At 35.7% G+C, this 26909-nt stretch overlaps 4 protein-coding genes across 5 annotated transcripts; 3 read left to right on the forward strand and 1 right to left on the reverse strand.

The window, feature by feature from the left end:
* Positions 1-294: 294 nt before the first annotated feature.
* On the forward strand, positions 295-9979 carry PEX1 (peroxisome 1). Of its 2 annotated transcripts, XM_086237191.1 has the most exons (17): positions 295-614; positions 705-878; positions 1019-1118; positions 1266-1754; positions 2210-2953; positions 3829-3920; positions 4491-4564; positions 4751-4973; positions 5610-5703; positions 5840-5994; positions 6712-6942; positions 7045-7245; positions 7714-7839; positions 7923-7984; positions 8266-8383; positions 8970-9254; positions 9385-9979. In XM_086237191.1, the coding sequence occupies exons 1-17, from the start codon at positions 423-425 to the stop codon at positions 9421-9423; spliced, it is 3399 nt and encodes a 1132-aa protein (XP_086093317.1). In that variant the 5' UTR covers positions 295-422; the 3' UTR covers positions 9424-9979. The 2 variants fall into 2 exon arrangements, with proteins under 2 accessions (XP_086093317.1, XP_086093326.1); XM_086237200.1 differs by lacking the exons at positions 7923-7984; positions 8266-8383; positions 8970-9254; positions 9385-9979 and having other exon boundaries at positions 7604-7745.
* A 921-nt stretch (positions 9980-10900) lies between these two features.
* LOC147297412 (proteasome subunit alpha type-5-A) lies at positions 10901-14943 on the reverse strand. Its single transcript, XM_086237212.1, has 10 exons — positions 14827-14943; positions 14497-14539; positions 14308-14389; positions 13990-14070; positions 13390-13503; positions 13207-13308; positions 12640-12698; positions 11679-11781; positions 11354-11419; positions 10901-11251 (listed from the first exon to the last, which is right to left on the reverse strand). The coding sequence occupies exons 2-10, from the start codon at positions 14508-14510 to the stop codon at positions 11159-11161; spliced, it is 714 nt and encodes a 237-aa protein (XP_086093338.1). The 5' UTR covers positions 14511-14539; positions 14827-14943; the 3' UTR covers positions 10901-11158.
* Positions 14944-16254: 1311 nt separating this feature from the next.
* LOC147297413 (proteasome subunit alpha type-2-A) lies at positions 16255-21801 on the forward strand. Its single transcript, XM_086238973.1, has 11 exons — positions 16255-16395; positions 16498-16574; positions 17212-17276; positions 17467-17513; positions 18210-18285; positions 18441-18508; positions 18778-18847; positions 19601-19686; positions 20208-20270; positions 20541-20606; positions 21479-21801. Exons 1-11 carry the CDS (start codon positions 16355-16357, stop codon positions 21525-21527), a joined length of 708 nt encoding a protein of 235 aa, XP_086095099.1. The 5' UTR covers positions 16255-16354; the 3' UTR covers positions 21528-21801.
* Positions 21802-22418: 617 nt separating this feature from the next.
* On the forward strand, positions 22419-26677 carry LOC147297414 (Tetratricopeptide repeat (TPR)-like superfamily protein). The gene is given in 9 exon segments (XM_086245183.1): positions 22419-22452; positions 22455-22500; positions 23356-23540; positions 23634-23866; positions 24067-24316; positions 24546-24691; positions 24862-25067; positions 25616-25740; positions 26041-26677. Coding segments are annotated over 9 exon segments (1809 nt in total). The 3' UTR covers positions 26625-26677.
* Positions 26678-26909: the final 232 nt, after the last annotated feature.

A 26909-nucleotide genomic window follows, 5' to 3' on the forward strand; every position in this document is an offset into this window, starting at 1 on the left:
ATTTTTTGAAACCTGTTTGCACTTTTAAGATATGATCAATATCTTAAAACAACAAACAGGCAAGCCTTTGCCCACATCTAAACACATCCTATAAAAGGCACTTATATTTTGAATCATGTGAAACCCAACGACTCATACTATATTTTCAAACCTCATAACTATTTTAACATATCATTAACATCTTAACAAACCAAACACACGTCTCCTCAAAACATTTTATCACTTCTTATTACCCGCAGCAACGTGCGGGCATTACTTCTAGTAAAGGCTAAGTTGGGATAATTTGGAGGGAGGATGACGTAAGTTTCACTAAAATCGAGTAAGCCTCGGGAGGGACGACGTCTCAGTTGTGGCGCTGCGCTGACGCAGTCCTTTTATCTTCCAGGTGAGGTAGGCGGCCATCTGTCCGAGTCTCTTCGAAAATGGAATTCGAGGTGAGGCTCGTTGGGGGCATAGAGAGCTGCTTCGTCTCGCTTCCGCTGGCCCTAATCCAAACCCTTCAATCCTCATCCTCGTCCCTCCCTCAAGTTCTCGCACTCGAGCTTCGCTCCCAAAACGACGAACGCTGGAACGTCGCATGGTCCGGCGCCACGTCCTCTTCTCCGGCCATCGAGGTCAGCTCAGTTTCACTTCTCTGCTAAAAACAGAGGAAGCTGTAGAAATTTGTTAGTGATTGATTGAGAGTGTGAATGGATGCGTTGCAGGTCGCTCAGCAATTCGGAGAATGCATTTCGTTGCCGGATCGTTCTAGGGTTCGAGTCCGAGCTCTTTTGAATGTAGCGAAGGCTACTCTGGTCACAATTGAGCCCTCTACCGAGGATGATTGGGAGGTTTTGGAGCTGAACTCCGAGCTCGCAGAGGCTGCTATATTGAATCAGGTACTCCAAGTGTTAACTCGAGCTCTTTGTGGTTGTCTAGAAGCTATATTTGTATGTGGTTGGCAAGCTCTTTGTGGTTGTCTATAAGCTCTTTGTGGTTGTTTATAAGCTAAATTGTGTGCTAACCCTGATAAATGCAGGTGAGGATTGTCCATGAAGCTATGAGATTTCCTTTGTGGTTGCATGGACGAACTACCATTACATTCCTTGTTGGTTCAACCTTTCCCAAGAAAGCGGTGGGTAAGATGCTATATGCTCCTCATTTCAGTCTCCACCATGAATTATTTGTATTAGAATTTTATTAGCTGCATTTTGACGTTAATCCGTGTACTATATATAATATCTTAGTCTACTAGAATTATGTTTTGACTTCTGGGATGTTACCAGTGCAACTGGTGCAAGGGACTGAAGTTGCGGTTGCTCCGAAGAGACGCAAGAATGTTGGGTCAAGTGAAGATTCGTCAACGCTCTCTTCTAGTGGAGAACATCATATTTCAAAGGCACTACTGCGAATTCAAGATTCCGACAGGAGATTAGTTCAGAAAAGTTGTGTCAAAGGTGTTGAGCTTGGAGTTGTTCTCACTTCTGTTGCTATTATACACCCAGAAACAGCAAAAATGTTCTCATTGCAGTCTCTTCAGTTAGTAGCTGTTGTGCCAAGATTATCACTGAAAGAGAGCATGAAAAATTCTGAAAATGATGGGTTGAGAACAAGAAGCGGTTCAACTCCAAAAGAATCTAAGAGTGGAGTTTCAGATGACAATAAGGACAATCGTCAAGCAATTGTTCAGTTGTTGATTTCTGATTCAGTGGCTAAAGGGCATGTAATGATTGCCCAATCTCTTCGTCTTTATTTGAGAGCTCGTTTGCATTCGTGTACGTAAATTCTACCCAGTGCTGAATAGAGTCATCATTGTTTGGCCATAATGCATATAGACTCAAAAGGCATTTACTGGAATTTACGTATGGATCTTATTTTTAAACTGATATGGGAACACCTTGTAGAGTTGAGATCTTTATTGCTGATTTAGTTGGAAGCCTATCTGGGCTTATGCTGCAAATTTAATCATCTAATTATACATTCATGATGCATATGGTGGCACTGTTTCCTTCATATTTAATCACAAAAGTTGGTGTCTTCTTGTGGAATTTCCATGCCTCCCTCTTTTAGTTGGCTTATGAAGCATGATACGGATGCCACTTAATAATAGCAGACATTTTGTATATAAGTTATCCTACTGTTAGTGTTTTTATATTCACAATCAAATCAGTTATATCCTTTCATTGACAGAAATGTGGTTGTTTGAATGAGGTTGCTCTCATGTGTGCAGGGGTTTATTTAAAGGGATGCAATGGTACTTTGAAGAATAACATCCCCTTGCTTTCACTTTCTCCGTGCCACTTTAAGATATTTGGGAAAGACAAAGCTCTTGAAAGAAATGGTCTAGAAGTTCTTGATAGGCATAAAATTCGCAAGAAAAACATGCTTCTAACAACTGGCTCAAGTACCTATATAGAAGTTTCCGATTGGTCAACCCATGAAAAAGTTGTTGCTGCTTTTTCACATGAACCTTCTTGCAAAGAGGATGAGGAGGCCGCTCATCAGTCTGACGAGGGAAAGGGAGTAGAAAGTCTTCTTAAAGCATGGATCCTTGCACAATTTGATGCTATTGCGACAAATGCAGGAGTAGAAGTTAATTCATTGGTTTTAGGAAATGAAACTTTGCTTCACTTCGAAGTGAAAGGGCACAAGTCTGGAATTGAGGAAAAGGTACAGGAATCATCAAATGGGTTCCTGGAAAACAAATATATGAATGCTGAACTTCCAGTTGAAATCTTATATGTATTGACAATTTCCAAGGAATCTAAACATGGTGGAAATGCATATGAGCTTGTATTTGATAAAAGAAACAAAGACAACATTAATCTTGGAGGTCTGGAGTCATTTGAAAAGCTGAAATTGGGTGATCCTGTGTCCTTTTTTTCAGTAAGGGAGAGAATTTCTGGAAAAGACGTTACTTCTGATGTATCATCCTTGAGCTGGATGGGGACAATTGCTTCTGATGTTTTAAATAGTAGGTATTTGTATTTCCTTGTGAAGCTCTTTACTCTCCTGCACCTCTAGATGTTTACTACCTCTTATTTACATAAAACTTTGATGGTATATGGGAGTACAATGCAGTATTGTATGTTGTTGTTTTTTATTTTAGCTGTGCTTGTGCACACACACACATCACTCAACGATGGGGAGAGTAAAGAGGTTGAGTTGGAGATTTTAGAAAATTGCTATATTTTCTTTTGACAATCTCAAGGTGGATGTTCTGGCTTCTCAGGATGAAGTATAACCTGATGAATAATTCTGACAATTTAGATCAATGGATAAAGAAGAAAAATAAAACAGTTTTGACTTTTAATTTACGAGTAAGCAACCAGTAATCTACTGGTCGTCATATAAAAGTATTGGTGAATGGTAAAAAAGGATTGTACTTAATCAACTCTAACACGCACATATACAAGACTGAGAATACTAAAAAGGTTGAGTTAGAGATTTTAAAAAACTGATGTACTGTGTTTCTACATTTATTTTTGGTTAACACATGGCAGGGAGATGAGGTGAGAAAAACAAAACAAAACAAGATCAAGCTCTTTAAACTTTCACCCACTGTACAACCTGAGGCATCTCCCTGTATTTCTCACCTCAGGTTGTACAGTGGGTGAAAGTTTAAAGAACTTGATCCTGTTTGTTTTTCTGTCCCTGTGTATCTCATGATAGAATTCACTTTCTGCAGTTTTTTGCTAAGAGATTATTGAAATGCAACCGATGCTAAAGTTTTGCATGAAAGTTTTGTATAGTTGATGATACCTGTTATGTTAACTGTTATTTAGTTTCCCCCTCTCCCCTTTAAGGAAGCCTTGGTGTTCCCTAATACATGATGTTTTTCAAATGTAGGGATGTTGGTGTTGTTAACCCCTGCTTCTGGGGTATGGTTCAGTTCGCACAATCTTCCCCTCCCTGGACATGTTCTAATATATGGACCACCTGTGAGTTCTTCATCTTCTTGAAATTTAGGTTATGTAATGTTTGAAGGGAAAGGAAGCTCCTATGTGGCGTGAACAATGCAAAACTCTGTTTTTTCTTGTGTGATTGATTTTTATTTTCTTCTATTATTCTCCAGTTGTTATTGGATCTTGGGGAGTGGGGATTAAGGTGTTAAAATCCCTAACAATGTGACATATAGAGTTCAAAATGAATGCTTATTGTCAGAAAAATAAGTAGGTTACCTTTCTTTTTTAATTTATCAACTTGACTCCTGTAAGCCTTGATGCCAACTAACTGTGGACAGATAAGTGAATCAATTTTTCAGCCTGATGTTTTCATGTTTTGGTTTTGTTCAATCTTTTGTTAATGTAGTAAACTTTCTTATGTTGTTGGATATAAAATGAAAACTTTTTTCATCAATTTAATTTACTAATTTCAGGAATTAAATCTTCTTTATCTATTGTGGTGTTCATCTCACGAGGCAGTGTTTTGGCATGTTTATTTTACATACCTGATTTGATGTTAACAATTTGATTTTTCTTTTCTCCGCCTTTTTTTGTTTCTCCTATTAGGGTTCTGGAAAGACATTATTAGCGAGAACTGTTGCAAAATGTCTAGAGGAACACGAAGGCCTCTTAGCCCACACGTATGTTGTGTTAATAGATTCATATATTTTCTGTTGTTTCCTTCTTGGTCATTGAATTATTGAAATCCAAATATATACAACTTCTTGTGTATTTTTGTTAAATCTTCCAACTGACTGAATCTTGAGAGGGGGTATTGAGGGGTGATATATGCATGTACTGTAATGTCCTTTTTTTTGTCTTTGCAGAGTTTTTGTAAGCTGTTCTCAACTTGCCATGGAAAAGGCCTTGACCATTCGCCAAGCACTATCTAGCTACATATCTGAGGCGTTAGATCATGCACCATCTCTTGTAATTCTTGACGATCTTGATAGCATTATTTCATCCTCTTCAGACTCAGAAGGATCTCAACCTTCAACCTCTATTGTTGCACTAACAGAATTTCTCATAGACATTATGGATGAATATGGGGTAATATTTCTGTCACGGTTTATCCCACATCTCGTAGGATGGTTTCAATGATTCTGATGTTAGAATGATGTGTGTACATATATATATTATATATATTTTCTGCCGTACATCATTGATTTTGACTTGGTATTCCAATTGTTTTAGTATGCTGGAATAGTAAATTACAATGTATTTCTCACTGTAATGAATAATGAAAACTTTATTTCGGGTTCAAATTAGCTTTGTGGAAATTAAGTTGCATTTATTGAAAGGGAAAAACCTGAGCAGAATCAATAAAATGCTAATTCTCTCATCTCAGAGTACTGGTCTCCCGTTTTCATTTATATCTTTTATCACCTTTTAATCACTTCTTAAAATAAATAAATAAATAAATAACTGGGAATATGTGTTGCTCAAACTGAACTGGAACCACTTTGAAGTATAGTCATAAAATCCATAGACTACGATGTCTTGTTTTGATATCATAATGCTTGAATGAATCTTAATTTTTAAAGGGCAAATAGCTTTTAATCTATTGTACCAGTTAAAAATGATAGAATGCAATTAGCCAACCTTTTTTGTTTCAGAGGACTATGGTTGCAGATATGTTGTTTTAGTCCTCTAGTCAGCTAAGAAATCTATTGGTACTCTCAACAGGAAAAAAGAAAGATCTCATGTGGAATTGGTCCCCTTGCGTTCATAGCTTCTGTGAAGTCTTTAGAGAGTATACCACAGTCATTGAGCTCTTCAGGTTTGTTTTTCTGAATGTGGAAGAGTACTGCATTAAACTTGCAGTAAATCTCTAAGATACAATCATAACAGTGGTTTGTCTGCTTCGTTATTTTTAATATTGTGAATGCTCTATTTTTTACATTGGTTATTTTCAGGAAGGTTTGATTTTCATGTGCAAATGCCTGCTCCTGCTGCCTCAGAACGTGCAGCCATTTTGAAGCATGAAATTCAGAGGCGTTTCTTACAATGTTCTGATGACATCTTACAAGATGTAGCTTCAAAATGTGATGGCTATGATGCGTATGATCTGGTATGCTGCCTGTTTTAAAACTAACTTCTGGGATGGTACAAGTTGTGTAAATCTTATTAAATTTGTAGAATTCATCTCTATATGCTTTATTGGTTGTTATATTACTACACTGTTTCATCCTTATCTATCAAGCTTTAGAACTTTAAATTATGTGGCTCTTGATAAAAGGCTGCTTATGGAGTTTATTACAGTGGATTTGACCACTCCTTTTTTTAAACGTGAAAACTAGGAACTCTCTTGGAAAGTGCATTTGTTTTTCGTTTGCCTTTGTTTTCAGTTTTCATGTGCACAAAGAATAATCCTTCTCAGTGCTTCAAGCATGGTTTTTAGTGTTCGTAGTATGACTGTCAAATAAAGAAGGTTTTTGTAGGTAATGTGATCATTGAGAATTATTGTAGCGTCTTCTGGTGTATGTGTTAGATTTAGTTTTGCTTAATTTTCTGATGAACTTTGCTGGTTTCCAGTCTTTACAGTAGTGTTGTATTGGGTGAAATGTGTCTTATCATCATATGGGGACCAGGTTGTTCGGGGAGATTGTGTCTGATGTATTTGTTGCTACTTTCATGTGTAGTGAAAGTCGTCTTTGAAGCTAGTAATGGTTTTTGAGTTCCTTTATTCTGGTTTCCCTTAGTAATCCCTATTTCTGTATCTATTTGTGCATCTATTTCCCATCATGATGCCTTTAAATCTTAAATATTAACAATTTCACTGTTTCAGGAAATCTTGGTCGATAGAACTGTTCATGCTGCCATAGGTCGTTTTCTGCCTTGTCATTTTGATTTTGACAAGTGTGAAAAGCCCACTTTACTTAGGGATGATTTCTCTCGGGCAATGCATGATTTCCTTCCAGTTGCCATGCGTGACATCACTAAATCTGCTCCTGAAGGTGGTCGGTCTGGGTGGGATGATGTGGGTGGTCTTGTTGACATTTGCAATGCAATTAAAGAAGTAAATAATTTTATTTTTTAAGCCTAGTTTCCATGGAAATATATGTAGCTCAGTAATGCATATGTAATCTAATTGTTCCCTCCTATTGTTTATCAATATCAGATGATTGAATTGCCTTCAAAATTCCCAAATATCTTTTCAAAAGCTCCTTTAAGGTTGCGGTCAAATGTTCTATTGTATGGGCCTCCTGGCTGTGGCAAGACACACATAGTTGGTTCTGCTGCTGCAGCCTGTTCACTACGATTTATATCAGTCAAAGGACCTGAGCTGTTGAATAAATACATTGGTGCTTCAGAACAAGCTGTAAGTGGTGAATTTTTCCTTTACACAAGCAAATCCCATTTGCAATATTCTTTCTTTAAACTTCCATTGTTGTGTGCAAGCATCTTCTTTCTTTTGTGATTGCATCTTAGTGATCAAGTAAGTGTGAAAATGACGCATGGAATAGGAATTCAAGCTAATATATGAGCCAATTGTTCAATGATTCTCATTAGGAACATGTGATTGGCTACAGATGTGTTGGACTATCGTGTCCAAAGCCATAAATTGTGAAGTTGATTTTATTATTTTGAAAAATGGTATCAAATTCTCATTATAAAGTACCTCAAAAATCTGACAATCATGTAGAAAATGAAAGGGGAATAACTGGGTTCCACAACAGATATGTTAATTTTGCAGGGAGAAGATAGAAAATGTGTGATTCCTTGTAGCTTCTATTTTGGATTAATCTTCTGTGATGTGTAATGCGCATCGCATGCTGCTGATGTCTAGGTTCGGGATATATTCTCCAAAGCAGCTGCTGCAGCACCATGCCTTCTCTTTTTTGACGAATTTGATTCCATTGCCCCAAAAAGAGGACACGACAATACTGGTGTAACCGACCGTGTTGTCAATCAGGTTTGTCTCTTATTTTCTTGTCCTATTTTATTTTCTTCTTCTCTTCTGAGTTGATTTTCTCATCATTGTATCCCTTCTCACAGTTTCTGACTGAATTGGATGGTGTTGAAGTTTTGACTGGGGTTTTTGTGTTTGCTGCAACAAGGTTAGTTTATCTTCGGAGTAATGGTTTTGTTTTCAGATTCATTTTAAATATCGAATCTTGATATCAGTCATTGGAGCAGAACAGCTTTGTTCATAGTTAGTAAGCTTGTGGTAATTGCCTCCATAGTGTTTTTGCTCCTATGCAAACTGAGGTCCTGTTTGTGGATTGTTTCTATCATTTTTGCTTCATCTTTACTGAGTAATTATCTTGTCCAATTATAGATTTGTCCAGTGGCTACTTGTCTAATTAAAAAAAGAACCTGCATTTTTCATGTTAAGCAGTAGACCGGATTTACTTGATGCTGCACTTTTGAGACCTGGTAGGCTAGATCGCCTTCTATTTTGTGATTTTCCATCGCAGCGTGAAAGGTTGGATATTCTAACAGTCCTTTCTAGAAAGGTTAGTAATAACATTATCTAATTAATGTATAGATTTTGTAACTTCTATTTAGTCATTTTGCTCTTTAACATTCTTGTTATTCCTTTTCATAATTTTGTACGGAAACCTAAATGATATATCCTGTTCCATATGTTTGTTATATAAACTTAACTATAATAGGGTGAGAATATTCAGCAGCATGATTCTCTTATTCCTATATGCTTCAGAGCCTTGTGGGTCTTTGGTTAAAACAAGTGCCTATACGGGCCTACAAATATGGCATATCAAATCTGTCCAGTAAAGATGCAAGGACCCACAAGACTAACAAGAGTCGGCCTATACATTTCAGCTTAGACTTGATACAATATGACATATCAACTCAACCATGCGCTAGGTTCCTCCCTATTTACTTTGAAATGGGGGGGTACAGTACTTGATTATGGCATTTTGGAGTGGAGCCAAGTCCCTTAACTTTATGGCAACCGTAGTTGCCATTCAGAAACATGAACTCTTTAGCTGCTACTCAGAAATCATGAGGCTTTTTTTTTATATCATGTTTTTTAAATTCATTTTAGAATGTAATTATTCTTTGTGTCAATTGCTTCAGCTACCACTGACTGGTGATGTGGATCTAGCTGCCATAGCTCATATGACTGAGGGATTTAGTGGGGCTGACCTTCAAGCTCTGCTCTCAGATGCTCAGCTTGCAGCAGTGCATGAACTTCTGGAAGGTGCAGGTACCAATGGTCCAGGGAAAAAGCCAGTTATATCTGATCCTCTCTTGAAGTCTACTGCTTCCAGGGCAAGACCATCTGTTTCCGAAGCTGAGAAGAATAGATTGTACGGCATTTATGGCCAATTCTTGGATTCAAAGAGATCTGTTGCTTCACAGGTCTCTCTCTCTCTCTCTCTCTCTCTCTCTCCCCCTAAGTTTCATGTGTGCTTGACTAGGCTCATTCGTTATTTGAATACGTATATTCACAGAGGATGTAGTTTCTGACTGAAAAATAATTTGTTTGCAGTCAAGAGATTCTAAAGGCAAGAGGGCAACCCTAGCATGAGATACAACTGAGCCTAACGAACTAGCTTCTGATGGATGTAGTTTTGGTTTGCTGTCGCAAGGCCGATGGTGCTTCTGATCATCTTGCCAAAGAGGTGTATGTTTGCAACATGTACTATGGGATTTGTATAGTGGCGTTCGTTATACAACCCGAGTCTTGGGTTTGGTGGCAAAGGATGAGTGGGGATAGGTTTTTAATTAAAAATTCACCAATAAAAAGTTATATCTGAAAAAAAAAAAAAATCCAACGATTTTGTTCTTGAATATAATATAAAGATCCATGGGTGTTGCTGGCTTTACATAGTAGTTGTCATTCCCGTACTCGAATAGAGGTCAAAAAGCTTATAGCATGACTGCAGTGTTATTTGGGATTCATTTGTCTGTCATTAGGAATACGAGGATGCATACAATTTAAACTTTTATAAATAGTTGAGGGTGTGAGATAAATGCGTTGTATTTGTTTTGTATTACTCATACGATAATGAGTGTTAATGTGAAGTTGCAATATAAAGGAAATAACATCGTTAATTAGCTTATGAAATATTAGACCAAGACGTTTCTCGCAAGCTCAGCAATCTCAACAATTCAACAAATCGACTTTTGCTTCCTTCTTTCGGAAATTTTATCCTTATTAACTTTTAATTGAATTATTAAAATCAAAAAAGGAATAGTCCTCCCTGACCCTTCCCCTCCCTTATCTCCACGACAGGGTCTCTGCGGCACTTAGAAGGAGCAACTATTATTTGAGTCTGCCTAACTTCATGAGAAAACTTGAATTGCTGGAGCCTGGAAAGACTGAAGTGGACGTAAATTAATTAATTAAACTGATAAACAACTAGCATACTGTTCACCCCTTCATCTTCTCCACCCTCCCAACAAAAGACAACAATCAACTACTTCAACCTCACTTCTTCTCCATAAAGAGCTTCTTCACATTACAATGTAGCTGCTCCTGAATCCTGATTAAGGATTCAAGCTACACAAGCAGCTGCTGCTAGAAGAGGACGGGCAAGTTTATATAATTAATGTTCATCATCTTTTTGATGATCAGCTGCATCTACTTCTGTAGCATATGATTATCGATGATGATGGGGGCGTGCTTATCCTGATTCAAACGACCATGCAAAAGATTAATTATAAGTCAGGCGACTAGGATAGGATGGGCAAGTTTATAGCCATGGCTATGTTCTTCAGGTGCATGCCGTTTTGTGTTAATGAAGTGATGGTCGTCATCAGGTAAAAGGCAATTTTTTTTTCCATTTTTTCAGTGATGTCTTAAAAGTGATCCAATTGGTAAAGGACAGGTACCAATTGCCATTTCGCAATTTCACAGTATTGCTACATTCAGTTCAAACAGAAACAAAAATGGATGACAATATGTAAATAAAATTCATCAAATTTGCACCGCCAACCACTATTGGTAATGCAGCCAGCATTCTCCATAACATGCCAACACTCTGTAGAAGATAGAGAAAGACTAGTGCAAAAAACAAAATGATTGCAAAATTTTCTTCAGTTCACATGAAATCTTTCATTATGTTCCAATTTTTCACTAGAGCAGAGGATGACATCTGCTCATCAAAGTCAGATGATAACACCCTTGGCATATATGTTTAGCATTGCACCACTGAATGATTTACTAGTTACCAACCAGAAACAAATCCAAATCCTTTTCTCTAAGCATAACAAGTACAGCAGTGACAGGAAACAGATTCATTTCAGAGTAATATGAGGACTTATAGGCGAGCAATGACAGCCTCCACCTCAGAAGGGGTATATAGGTGATATGCTGGAGCAACCTTTGCGATGTCAACATTATTGGGAGTCACCTGCAAACAGTACCATAGGTCAATTAAAGTGATCCTATGGAAATTAGAAGAACACCAGAGTAATAGTATGAATAGAAATCAATATCGACTTCAAAGCTTCACCTTTTCTTCCATAACTTGCTTAAGAATAGAAAGAGCAATTGTCTCAGCTTCTTGAAGAGACAAGTCCTGAAAACCATAATCAAATGAAATTAGAGACCCATATGGTTAAAAAGACAAAACGAAGAAAGAATTTCTAAAACTTTTTTCTACCAGAAAATGACTCATCCAATAAGGATGACTTCAATCATGTGTACACTGAAAATTACATTTTAAGCATATGGCTAACCACTTTAGCATTTCATGCTCCACAAATTATAAGCCTACCAAGTCAGTTGACCTGGTAGGATATGTATATAGAAATAAGAAAACATATAACCAGAGATACCTTGTTGTATTGCTCTTGCAGAGAGCTATCTGCACCTTCTGAACCTGAACCAATAGCTTTTGCATTGCATTGCCAAAATGTGCCAGATGGATCAGTATAGTATCTGCATGTCAGAAGTTTTCTTTCCTAGGTCAAAGAAAAGACCAGGATATACAAAAAACAAGAAGCAACATATTTGCTCACTCATTTACAACCTATCTTCATAACATCTTCACATCTGACTTAAGCAATAGCTATGCTTGTGATTCCAACATTAACATAAATGTAGATTTATATTTAAAAGAATTCATGAAATATAGTTTTTCTCAATTCTTCAGTTTTTATTTATTTTGCTGAACAGTTGAAGGAAAATAATGGAAAAAGTAAAGACAAAAACAATCTCATATGCCTTGACTACATAAGATAACCTAGCCTTATAGTTCCAGTTTTTCAAAACATTATTTTCCTTTTCCTGGTTTCTTCAACGAAATACAAAGGTACAAAAACCTTGAAACTGTCTAATATATATATCACCATGTATTTTTGGTCAATTAATCTATTTTCAATCATTACTTATTCATTCCTCAGAAATTCACCCCTTTGTTTAAATATGGAATGTTGAAATTTTATCTTTAGTGAACTTTTTAAAATGAAGTGCTATATGCTAAATGCCTTGAGTTACTCCTAGACTAGATGGAGTGAACTGCCTAGCTTATCAAAAGCATTATAACTAATACTTATTGCATGAAATGACAGAACAAACCATTATCGAAAGCTTTGTCCAATGTGAGCCGTCAGCATGTCTGAAATTTTCCTTTGAAGACATAGAAATGTAATAGCTCAAGTGCTTATTTTTCTTTTTCAATGATTAATATTTTACTAAGCACAAGTTCCTATCTTCAAAGGCACTCCACACACACAAACATAAGACATACATATCTTGCAACTAGAAATCAAATATGCAAAACAAAGTAGCACTTACAAGCTGGGCCCATGCTCATCATGGCCTGCAATGAGAAGAGATACCCCAAATGGTCGGGACTGCACAAAAGAAAATAAAAAACGAAACACAGAGTAATGACATAAAACATATCAGTAAAAATATAAGGGGAAAAATACATCCAAGATCTAATATCAGATGCCAAAAGATACTTCACCTATATTAAAAAGAAACAACAGTATGGCCCTGATTCATCTCTTTCTCAAAGATAAAATTGGTATCTTACATAACTCTGGCATTTATTCCTAAAGAACTTGGTAATGAGCAGATATAAAATAGCCATAATAGTTCAATGAAATTCAACGAAGAGGGGTATCTTGTAGCAATACTGAAAAAACTGGCATTCAAGATGAACACATGAACATCTTTAGCTTTAAAGGGTCTGATTTTGTAGCTATACTGTGATTGTGGTACATTAAAGATGGCTCATGATTAGTTGTACACTTTTATTTTACGGATCCAACCAAACTAAGCAAATTTAACTATTTGACCAGACATTACAAACAGAAATAAAATATTATATAAACCAACAAATGTAAAGGTTATTACCATGGACTCTTCATCACCTTCACCAAATCGTAGGGCCAGATCACAAAGAGCTTGTGTTGTAGATTCCACAGTCATTGGCTCACCATAGGAGAACCTATGATTCTGCAAAAAATGAAAGTTAGACTATCAGTAAAAAGGTTAGGAACTTAGGATGTCAATATGAAAAACCAATGAGAACAATACCTGAGTTTCAACTCGCGCATGTTCAACAAGTGTACGTGCATCAGCAATCAGTCCACTCATGGCACATCCTATATGGTCATCAATTTCCATAATTTTCTCCACACTACTGGGTTCCTGAAAGTGAATAACATATAATATCATCCATCAATGGAACTGCAAACCTCTATAGTGAACAAATGTATCCATAGTGACAAGAGGGAAAGAGGAAAAAGGGAACCATTTTGGAAGACAAAATTTGACTGACCTTGGGTTTGAAATTTGTTTGTCACCAATAAATTTTGAAAACGAGATACAATATGGACAAGTCCGAGGTTTCATTTATCTTAATATAAGTATGATTCTTAAACAACATGATACCAATGGTTTACGGACACAAAAATGAGTGCCGTGTGTTGAAGGACAATGCCCAATGGGTCTCCAACACGTCAACTCTTAAAAGAAAAATAGTCATGCTACTGTAGACGTTTGTAACAATCTCAAAGAAAATTACTTTGCTGGCATCTTTGGTTGATACTTAAATTTATAAATACTATTAACTAATAAAAAAAAATAATGATAGACAACTACAAGAAAAGTCGCATAAAGAGAAAGATTGCAGACCAGCAAAGGCGACGTGATACGTTTCTCCACAGCAAGCACAACACCTTCTTTTGTCTTCAACCCAATTGCAGTTGAACCCAGCTGTAATTCAATCAAAACCCAACAACTATATCTTCAATTTAATTCTTTTTAAAGAAAAACAACTGCTTTAACCATAAATACAAAAATTAGATAAACTAATTTATTTAGGCAGAAAAAAATAACAGCTATATTTGTCTCAATAGACTCTGCTTAAAATCCTTCATTTGACTAGATATTAGGAAAACTCATTAAGATTCTGAAAGAGAGTGAAAGTGGGGATATAACAAAGTTATGTACCTTGATGGCCTCAATGGCATACTCAACCTGAAACAATCTGCCTTCTGGGGAGAAAGTATTCACTCCCCTGTCATACTCAGTCCTTCACAACACACAAAAACCCAAAATTAAATCTAAGTAAATAAATAAATATAATTGAGACAAATAATTCATTTTAAAAGAAAAAAATAAACTCAAAAATGCAATCACCTTGTGAGAAACATCTTGGCTTGATTGAAACTTTGAGATTGATCTGAATCAAAAACAAAAAACAAGAATAAGGGCAGATCTATCTCTAGCTCGTAAAACGGCGAAAGGGGTTTTACCCGAGCACATTCTATTGAATTTGGGTCGGGAGTAAAATAAATACCACCGAAAATGAAAATTTCTCGGAAAGCAAACAGAACATTAGAAGAAAACTTGAAAAAGAAACTCACTTCTCTATCAACTATCACTCACCATACAGTAAAGTCAGAGAGACCTACACAAGTGTATAACATATACATATATAAATATATAGAGAGAGAGAGAGAGAGTTACCGAAAAAGTATGTGATTTGCTTCGCTGCGATGGAGTGCTCCTTCTGCAGAGAGACAATCTGATTTATGATACGCTTTCGTGCTGGAGAAGAAGGGTTTTTGCTTTGTCTTCTTCTTTTTTCAGAAAAATGTAAAATAAAATCTGTAACGGGTCGGGTCAAGTTGTTCTGGCCCAAACCCTCACTGAATTAATCAGGATGCGAATAGGTCCATAGACCCAACCCAAATAAACTCAAGTATGGACCAAAAAAAAAAAATAAAATAAACTCACGTCGGGATTGTTTCGGCCTTTTGGGTCTTCTGACCCTAAACCCTAGTTATGGACCATCTTACCCAATAGCAAGAGGCATCAATATAGAAGAAATTATTATGTGTCATCATAATACTATGTGACATGATGTTATTAATTCACTTAGATTATAACACATGTATAATTATTAATTTCTAAAATCTTAAAAAATATCTTTAAAATTATACACATATTATAATCTAAGTGAATTGATAACACTATGTCATTATATCAGGTAGTGTTACAGTCATATATAATAATTTCCCTCAATATAGGCCATGATTTAGGCTTTCTTTTTAGTTTAGGTTGAAAAAAGTGTTAATATGAACTCAAATGTGATAAGAGGTCAAAAAGTAATTATATAACAAATAAAATTGGTAGGATAAATATATTTTATCAAATTTTCATAAGAAAAAAGGTCTAGGAATTGCTTTATATATAGATATATAAAGAAAATTGGTTTCACTTGCATTTAAAGATGATCAAATATATAAGTCCATAGGTTTAGTCTAATTGTTGCCGGTGAGTGAGGTAATGAAAAAATTATTATATGTGACTGTAATATCATGCGTCATACTAACGTGATGTTACCGATCCATCTAAATTATAACATATGTACAATTTAAAAGTATTGTTTAAAGTTTTAGATATTAATGATTATACACATGTTATAATTTAATTGGATCGATAACATTACATCAACATGTTATGTGGTGTTATGGTTATATAATAATTCTCGAGTTAATGAGTTAAGATTAAGGTCAATCTAGGTTTGATTTAAGAAAAAAATGATAAAATTAATGAGACAGGTAAAACCGAAAATTAGGAAATTTTTTCATTTGTGGTGATCAATTCCAAAAATTTTAGCCAATAACTATTTGATTTAATGAATGACACCAAATCCTCCTTTGTCGGAGAAGGTCATAAGTTCAAATGTCATGATCGACAATTTAATAAAAAATAAACAAAAACTCCCAAAAAGTTATTCAATTCAAGAAAAGAAAAACCCAAATGTTAGGTAAAGAATCTGGGTTCAATCTGAGCCCATTTTCTAAGGACCGTCGGACTGAATAGGCCCATACAACAATACAGAGCCCAGTCACATAAACAAACCAAAACCTTCTTCTCCAACACGAAAAGCTCAGTCGCACACCCCCTTTTAAGTTCTTGTACCAAAACGATCGTCATTTCTCTCATTTTCACAGAAAAGAAAAGCTCTACTCTCTCTCTATAGCACACAATGGGAGACAGTCAGTACTCATTTTCTCTCACCACTTTCAGGTAACTCTTCTCTCTCTCTCGCTCTCTATGTATGTGCGTGTGTTGAAATTCAGTTGGGTGTTTGTGTTTTTTATTTATTTATTTGTGGTATATGTTGGGTAGTCCTTCGGGGAAGCTAGTGCAGATCGAGCACGCTTTGACAGCAGTTGGGTCGGGCCAAACCTCTCTGGGGATCAAAGGTAATGTACTCAGTGTTTTCTCTACTTTGTTTTGAGCTTACCGATTCAATTATTCGTCATGTTAGTATGCACCGTGCTTGTTCAAAGCGGTCTGTATAGTCTTTTTGATTTGCTGAATCAAAAACAATTGGGCTTTATAGTCTTTGGATGCGACTGTGGATTGAAATATCGGTAGAATTTGGTTGAAAAGATGGAAACTTTATTTGACCTATTAATTGAATTGAGCTGAAAATTTTAATATAAATAAGTTGGGTAATAAATTTTATGTATGATCTGATATTTAGATGAGATTGGGATAGAACCTACTTAGAAATTTACAAATAATCACACTCATCTTTAAAGTCATCTTGATTTTTTGAATCCTTAAATTTCCAGATGCAATGGAGGAGTGAGATAATGGTACAATTTGGCTAAAAACCAGATCTTTGAATATGACATATGGTTTTAATTGGGGTGGGGTTTTAGGATATTTAGTTATGGTCTAAATGTATCTGGATATATTTAGGATGGACTACACAGAAAAAGTCGGTGGGAATTTAACCTGCTGATATAATATGAAAAGAAAGTTTAAAAGTTGGGTTGTCTATATCAGACATGGCTTTCTGTGTAATTGTGTGTGTGTACCTGGTTACTGCAGCTGCTAATGGGGTTGTTATTGCGACTGAGAAGAAGCTACCTTCAATCTTGGTTGATGAAGCATCTGTAAGTCACTCTTGAATCTTGATCACTCTGGATGTTTCCTAATCAAAGTTTCACTGGTATGATACTATCTTGTATAGCCTCCACTTAACTCAAGCAGATACCAAGCTATAATATAAGATAGCATCATACTAGTGAAACTTTATCCCTCATAAGATGTTGGTTTATGATGATATGTATTTTCTTTGCCCAGGTTCAAAAAATACAATGTTTGACACCAAATATTGGAGTTGTTTACAGGTTTGTTTTCTGTGTGCTGCCTGTGTAATTAGGCCCATTATTTTCTTAGTATTGAGTTATTTGATAAAAGGGATATTGCATATGATGGATGGTGTAAAGGTGATGATTCATACTGTGGGTCTTCTAGTCATTTGTCCATACTATTCATGTAAAAAATTCTATAAGCTTTGACCTCTTAACATGGTCTTCAGGGTCATGTGTATTAGTGACCTGGGTACAATATTATACGGCAAGTGTTAAAAAGCTAAGCGTATAGCACTGGTAGAAGTGTTAAACACTACTGTAATGAATTTAGAAACCATCTTCCCACTTCTTGAGTCTTAGCGGTGTAGCTAAGACTCTATAACCGTCCCCTACTTCTACCATATCATAAAACAACTTGATCAGCTTTCTACTGTGATATGTAGACTTCAAATGGCCACACAATTGATATGAGGATGGGGCTTTTGTTGGATGTGCATACTGTGAGATACACCCCAATCCAAATGAAGAAAAGTAGAAGACATTACATTCATGAACTTGCATTTAGAGACTACAATTCTGGCTCCTAAATGATCATGTCCACATTGACATGAGCACCTGACTATTGTCTTTTGGGGAGCAGTTTCGGAATTCTAATATCTTGTGTCTGTTAAATCTATTATTTTTCCTGCTTTCAGTCTGTAAGTCTTCTTACCATTACTTTCTCTCCTGCAGTGGTATGGGTCCTGATTTTCGAGTCTTGGTTCGAAAAAGCAGGAAGCAGGCAGAACAATATCATAGATTATATAAGGTATTGAGTTATTCTCTCCATATTTGATTTTAAATTTTCAAGATGTGATGTGATGAATGTTCATCATGCAGTTGTCAAGTTCTTACGATTTATAATAGTAAGACGTTCTTGTATATTGTGAAGGTTTAAAATTGTATAAACTATCTTGTTTGTAGGAACCAATCCCTGTTACTCAACTTGTGAGGGAAACGGCGGCTGTCATGCAGGAGTTCACTCAATCTGGGTAACTAGCAAAGTTTTTGTATGGATATTATACGTGTTTCATTTCCAAGAACTGCACTGAAACAGATACACAAGTTTAGGCCCATGTTTTATCTCATTGAGGCTATCTTTGGCCCATATATGAAACCAATGGTATCTAATGGATCTTTAGGTCTTAATGAATATTCATTGTTTGAGAGAGAGAGAGAGAGAGAGAGAGAGAGAGAGAGAGAGAGAGAGAGTTTGTGTTATAAAATTTACTGAAGTATTTTTATTTCCTTTTCTTTGTAGTGGTGTAAGGCCTTTTGGAGTATCTCTGCTGGTTGCTGGTTTTGATGACAATGGTCCCCAACTATACCAGGTATTTCCATTCTACAATATGCTATCAAATATTGTTATAAACTATTTTGCTATTTGCTGTTTCTGGTTGCATTGCAAGAAATGATGCCTTCTGAGGAAAGAACATCTAAATTTGAAGCTGGCTGAGTTTGAACCTAACTCTTGTAGCTTACTCAGTTTGGGTGGCTTCCAAACTTGCTTCCATCCCAAATACTTTAGTTATGTTCAAGTTTCTTAAACCAATTTTTTTGCACCTAGTAATTTTTAACGCATGTGGAATATGCTATGTTTAACAAGAATGGATTGGTAAGTTGATCAGTTGTAATGTGGCTTGAGCTTAATTCAAATCATTTCCAGAACTCCATGCAATAGTTTGCACTGCTGAATTTGGTTGGCATGGGATTTTTTTATCTGTCTAGAAATTATAAACTTGCTTTGCCTTTAGAAGATACACTTTGAAGCTTTTCTCATTAGAAGGCTAGTTGAATTTGAATCTAGTTGAAATGGAATTGCAGCATTTGGAAAACAAATTTTTTGGTTTCACTTTTGTTGTTCCTTAGATCAATCTAAAATAACTTCTATTTGTTCCTATTTTTCTTGGATCTCAAATCTATTCTGGTTAGTTAGAGAAGAAAATTCCTGTGAGGTACTTTCTTTTTGGGTCTTAAGCTGTCAGGTTCTAGTAGTATTACTAAAATTATATTTTGTCCTTTGTTGACAGTAATTTGAAAGCTAGCTCTGCAACTATTGATTTTTTGAATATATTTCGCTGTAGGTTGATCCTTCAGGTTCGTACTTTTCGTGGAAAGCCTCTGCAATGGGAAAAAATGTCTCAAATGCAAAAACTTTTCTTGAGAAGAGGTACTCAAACATGGTTTTGGACATTTCAGCCATTATAAACCAAATAAAGTGATATCTCTTCTCTTACACAATATTTAACTCTTTGGGGATACTTTAAGATATTGTTTGTTGTTCTACATATACGTTAGGTGGGTTTGTGGCTCTCTAAAAATTGTTTTTTCTTCCTCGTATGCTCTTAGTTTGGTTTACTGTGATGTTGTTTGACATCTGCATTGAGAAATGGGTAGACAACCCTGCCTAATTGTAGACAACCCACCTAAATTCTCTGCCTGTCATAAACCATCATGTAAAAGTAAAACCATGCCTAGATCAATTATGCTGTGTACATTCATTAAGCACCTTAATGGGAATCCCATTTTTCTTAATATTGCAAGTCCTTTCCTGTCTTATGATTTATATAAATTAGCACTTGTATATTTTGCCAGTTTCTCAATTATTTATGTTGGATGCTTTGACTCAAATTTCTGTCTCGCTTTCTTTGTTATTCTCTAAGGTGAATTGTGTTTTCTTTTTTTATTTAGGTATTCTGATGATATGGAGCTTGAGGATGCTATACACACAGCTATTTTGACTCTGAAGGAGGGGTATATATACGTAACTATTAGACTTCCTTATTTTTAGTTGTTGTTTTGATAACTGCATAATGCTTAGGAGTAAAAAATAATAATAATAATAAGAAGGGAAGAAACTTGAAGTATTTGTTACTAGTTACCACATATAATCTTCAAATTTACAAGGTGTTTCAGTGAGTTCATTGTTCTTGCTCTGTGGAAAGTCTGCCTGCAACGATCCTTTCATTTTTACTTTCAAGTTCTGTTATTTTTATCTAATTAGTTGTTTCATACTTGATGCAGATTTGAAGGACAAATCTCAAGTAAAAACATTGAGATTGGGACAATTGGCACAGACAAAATATTCAAGTAAGCTCCATTTTTACTTCCTAACTAATCTTGCTGATTGTCTTACTTTGTTGGAACTTTGGGTGGTACAATAATAGATGTGACCAGTTTGCATATTTGTGCGGAAATTTATTGTTTGATGTTTGAACAAAGTCTTAATTTTTAGGCATCTTTGCTCTTTCTTGTGGGGAAACATGCTGATCTTATATTTAGGCATCTTTGCTCTTAATTCTATTCACTGTAAGACTAGGACGCATGTACACAGACATGTGACAAACAAAATGAAACGGAAAAATATTATGCCAATGTGTTGGTGAAGAAAATCCTTGGCCTCCTCATTTAGTTCGAAGGAGGCAGCTTACTCAACACATATGTTGCTAAAGCTAAAGGATCAGCTTTGACTTTAAGCGGCTTTATTTTTTAAAAATGAATACCTGCCTCTTTATAATAGTTTATATTTAAAAAATGAACTTTACGAACTCACAAAATTTGCCAGCCTCTATAAAAGAAGGTCTAACTGCATCTGAACTGTGTGTGGACCCAAAACCTTTGTTTTTAACGTACTTAGAAGCAGCAGAGGCATGTCAACTGTCAAGTGTGCATCTACATTGATCTACGCCAAACTTGTGAGACCACCCATGTGTGTCACATCCTTGCATAATAATAAGTTGACACCAAATCATCCAAATTTTAGGATGGCAACATATGCTTTTTTCCTATTTAGTATGAGTTGCTGGCTGCCTCTCAAAAACATTGTTGAATGTTACTTATTTATAATTTCCCATTCTGGTTTCTTTCAAATTAATTATTATCCTTGATTGATGATTTTCTGATTCTGAAACTATTCCAGTGTTTTGTGGTTGAATCATCTTTTTATGCTCACCTTGTTGCAGAGTGATAGCCCCGGAGACGATTGATGATTATTTGAAGGAAGTGGAGTAGTGTGCCTGTTACTGCAGAGTGCAGACAATTCGAAAAATATTTATCAATCCAATTTATGTTGCAAGATTGTTTCATATTTTGCAAAAATGGTTTGATGTACCTTAGAATGCTGTGAATTTTCAGGAACCAAATCACAAGCCTTTTAGTCTAAAGCAGCATGTTGCGATCCTTTATAGCCTTGCTTTTTTGAACTTTAAAATGCTCACTCATTTTGAACAGCTTTAATCTTTACTACTAAAACACTTCCTGTGGCTCAAAATGTGTACTATGTTTATTAGCTCTCTCCACTGCATGAAATTAAAAGTGGAATTTCCTGCATTGGCTTGCCACTGTATGAATTTAGACTTCAATAGTTCATTGAATCACTTCAATTATTGGCTTGCCGATAGTTGAGACTTGAGCATGAATCACTTAATGACCTTAATTCTCAAAGGCCAAATTACTTTTTTTTATCCCGGCCCAAATTCCACTCAAGTCATTAGTTTGACTCAGGAACTCAATGCTGTCTAATTTTTAGACGGGAATGTTGACGTGGCAGCACATGAAAGGACTTAAGTGAGCAAACACAATTAATATAAAAGTACATAAAATATCAACTACTTGTAGTTTAAAGCACCTAATCAAGAATGATTTGGTGGTTCAATGTTTGTAGAACATGATTGAAAAATTGAAATTAAGTGGACCTCTAAAAAAAATACTCAAATTACATGGATTTTTTTCCATCCAATTCTATAATGACCATTTTGCAAAATGGGTAAAGTTTCATTAAAAGTTGTGTGGATAAATGGTAAATACCAAATAAGAATGAAAAAGAGAAGGAAGCTTAATTGTCCATACGTGTGAGATATTTTGAAATTGATATGCTTTGTCCTCACCCATCGGCCATCGTGCATGTTATCAAGACTATCTTCTTTCTTGCATACTGAAAAACTCACAAAATACCAAACTGGGAGCTCCTCCTCCAAGCATTCATGTAAGTCTGATCCATCCTTCTCTCTTCACTCACTGTCTGTATGCACTTCAACTATTGCCGCATCAAACATACATACGTACATATGTAAATTTATATTGTCTTCTCTCGGTTTCAGTCTCTCTGGGTTGTCGTCTTTTGAGTTTGACATGCTTATCTTGCTCTGCAATGTTGGTTTTCATGGCATTTAATGGATTCTTGGAAATGGGTGTACAAGAAAGTAACCAACAGTAGCATATATTGTTCATTACTACTGTCTGGTTTTCTGCTCATTCTTGTCAAGCTTTTGTTTAGAGTAACAGACTCGAAAACCGTCACAGTGTTGGGTTACGTTGTTTTATGTTTCTTAGTAGAATGATTCTCTGTTTTCCTTTCTACTAACATTCATGGGAATTTAATTAAAGTTCTATTTCATTGTCTTTGCCTTTCTATATTTCTGTTCCCATATATGAATGGTCTTATTGTCACTTTTGTGACTTGTCAGTTGTCACTCTCTTGGTCAATCTAGCACAAAAGTCCAGCCAAAATTTTTCATGTTCAAGCAATATTCAGAATTATCAATTAATTCATTTCATATATTAGGGGGTATTATGCTCCACAACAGTTCAAATTGAGGAAACGAAACTCCTGTCAATGCACGTTTTGATTATCATTCTACATTTGTCTTGTAGTTTAAAATACGTTTCAAAAACATCTTTCAGTTTAGTTTGTGCATCAAAGACCATCCTTTTATCTGATTGTATGCTCAATACCATCTGAGGCAGTAGCTTTTATAGAAAGCTGTATCAACTGTATATCATAAATGTATTTGAAGAGTATAGACGGTTAATAGGAATTCCATTTGATAAACCTTTGTAGGTTGCTTGTTGAACGTGCCATTAGTTATATTTTCATTGCGCCAAGAAGCTGTAAGAATGATTTCAGATGGAAAGCCAAGAGTTCCAATGGTGGTGCTGTTGAGAAGAGCAATCGTGACGGCCTTTATATTGACAAACGCGGAAAATTCAGAAGCTTCAACCACAAGAAAATGTCTAGGAAACGATGTAATCCAAACATTGTACTAGTTTTGTTGTCTTAGCAATAGATGTTATTGCATTCGTACATTTGTCAAAAATCAGACCATCTTCTTTGTCTAGGTGGTTCTTTAAGGGGACGAGGATGGAAATATGGATCTGGGTTTGTTGATGGAATTTTCCCAGTGTTGAGCCCCACTGCCCAGCAGATTCTGGACCTTGTACAGAATGAAGTGGACCGACATAGAATTTGGGAAGTTCTTGACACTCTTCCAGCCTCTCATATCATATGGGATGATATCATTAATGTGGCTGTTCAACTTCGTCTCAATAAAAAGTGGGATTCCATAATCTTGGTGAGAAACTAGTATTCCCCTTCATGTTGAATTCCATTACTATCTAACATTGGCTTAATCAATTCAGATTCTTCCAGGGCATAACCATCTGGTTGAGATGGTTTGCTTTTGGGGGTTAAGTATAAAAGCTGATATTGTTGATTGATATTTTCAAATAATTCAGATCGAAGTTTCTCTTTTCACATATGTGTACTGTCCAGATATGTGAGTGGATATTGTACAAGAGCTCCTTCAAGCCAGATGTCATCTGCTACAATTTGCTAGTAGACGCTTATGGGCAGAAATCACTACATAAAGAGGCAGAATTCACATATTTAGAACTTCTTGAAGCTCGATGCATCCCCACTGAAGACACTTATGCCCTTCTTCTAAAGGCCTACTGCAAGTCTGGATTGCTAGATAAGGCTGAAGCCATCTTTGGTGAAATGCGAAAGTATGGTCTTCCTCCAAGTATGTGTCCATTTCAATTTCCAGCTGCTTATATATTAAGGGAAAATGTCGTTAATTCAAGTAATGAATTAAGGAAGCTTGAGAATTCAATTAATGAATTGTACATCAGTATCATTATAGTCGTGTATATAATACTTTCAGCTTGTTAGTTTATCAGATACGACTGGTTACATTTCCTTCAAACTAAGTACAATGTGAATTCATGCAGAAAGGTCCTAATTTTACTCAGGTGCAATTGTGTTCAATGCTTATATTAATGGGTTAATAAAAGGAGGAAACCCTCAAAAAGCAGAAGAGATCTTTCAGAGGATGAAAAGAGATCAATGCCATCCATCTACTGACACATATACGATGTTAATCAATTTATATGGCAAGGTGAGCTGTACTGTATTTTAGTATTTTCTGCAAGCTTCAAGTTCTAAGTTTTTCAAATTACCTTGTATTGATAAAGTTCCAAAGCTTCAGATAACTAACAAGCAAATGTCATTTACTCAAATGTTGTGTTGCTTGCCTTCTTAAACAATTAATATTTAAGATTTGTGCAGGCAAGCAAATCCTATATGGCCCTAAAGCTGTTTCACGAAATGAGAAGTCAGAAATGTAAACCAAACATATGCACATATACTGCTTTGGTAAATGCATTTGCTAGGGAAGGACTTTGTGAGAAAGCAGAAGAGATATTTGAGCAAATGCAAGAAGCAGGGCATGAGCCTGATGTGTATGCTTATAATGCCCTTATGGAAGCTTACAGGTTAATATCTGATGAATTTTTTTCTTTAATGTTCCATGAATATGTAATCATTTCTTAGTATATTACTGTTCCTTAATTACATCAAATTATAGTTTTTTTAGAAAACAGGAAAGCTTCTAATAATATGGTGAAGTTAATGATTAGTTAGTTTTAGATTGTTTAATTGAAACATTGAGCACACAGGGAATGGAAATGGACACATATATTTTGGGTGTTTGATGGTCTAAATTGACCTTTCATTTCTGTAATTAGAGCAGTTTGGTCAGGTATAACCGTGTAACTGTATTAATTTTTCAAAGTATGATAAGCAGCAAATGGGAGTAATTGTCATACTAGTGATCATGCTGTGATAACCTCATATCAATTCTGTTTTGGATTTTGATCTCATATATTATATAGTTATCTAAACCTTGGGAGCTTTGCCACATGTTTTCATACTCTGATAGGCAACTTCAACATGAAAGGAGCATACCATCTTTAGAAAGTAAATATCTGTCCAAGATACTTCAATATACACCCAAATATCTATGACATTTCTCTTCTTACAGTCGTGCAGGATTTCCTTATGGGGCTGCAGAAATTTTCTCTCTCATGCAGCACATGGGATGTGAACCCGATAGAGCATCATATAATATCATGGTAGATGCATATGGGAGAGGTGGTCTTCATGAAGGTATATATTAACATTCAGACTTCATCATTTTTAATCATTTCACTTGAAGTAATTTGAGCTTTACTCATTTCACATGAAGATGAGATGAAATGAAATCAAGGCACCATTGTGATTGCATGTGAAACTATATATTATGGATGAGTCTGTTCCTTTCAGTGCTATTATGTTCTTATGGTATAAATATTTTTATCATTATTGCCTTCTGTTATATCTCGATCCACACATAATTCTATCACCATTGGAGCATCCTAAATTCTAATTATCTTCATTTATGTTAACTGTTCTCTGTATGCATTTCAGATGCACAAGCTGCGTTTGAAGAGATGAAGCGATTAGGAATAACCCCAACAATGAAATCCCATATGCTACTTTTATCCGCCTACTCCAAAGCTGGCAATGTAGCTAAGTGTGAGGACATTGTGAACCAGATACATAAATCCGGGCTGGAGCTAGACACTTTTGTCATTAACAGTATGCTAAACTTGTATGGCCGATTAGGTCAGTTAGAAAAGATGGAGGAAGTTTTGACTGCAATGGAAAAAGGGCGGTATACAGCTGATATCAGTACATACAACATCTTGATAAACATATACGGACGGGCAGGATTTTTCGAGAAGGTGGAAGAGCACTTTCAATCACTTCCCACCAAAAACTTAATACCGGATGTTGTGACTTGGACTTCTCGTCTTGGAGCATATTCTAGAAAGAAACTATACACCAGATGCTTAGAAATTTTCGAAGAAATGATCGATGCTGGTTGCTACCCAGATGGTGGAACTGCCAAAGTACTTCTTGGAGCATGTTCAACCGAAGATCAAACTGAGCAGGTTACTACTGTTATTAGAACTATGCACAAGGATATCAGGACTGTTTTACCTATCTGATGGATGATGCATTTTGTTAATATTGATTATAAAGAAAGATATTCTATTATGCAGCACTTGTGTCATTCAGGACTTATTTTTTGTATTAGGTTGTGGTCATACATGTATATATAGTTCATTTCATTTTTTGGTTTCTGCAAGTATAATTATACTGAAGTATAGAAATTTGAGGGGTTAAGGGTTGAAATTTTTTGAGGGGGCAAAGTGGAAAACCAGTCATAGTTGTGGGGGTGTTTTTATAATTAAAAGAAAGTGATGTCCACTTGTGATAAGCAGACCATAGTC

This window comes from Dryas octopetala, chromosome 1 (assembly GCF_963921425.1).
Source record: "Dryas octopetala chromosome 1, drDryOcto1.1, whole genome shotgun sequence".
NCBI lineage: Eukaryota > Viridiplantae > Streptophyta > Magnoliopsida > Rosales > Rosaceae > Dryas > Dryas octopetala.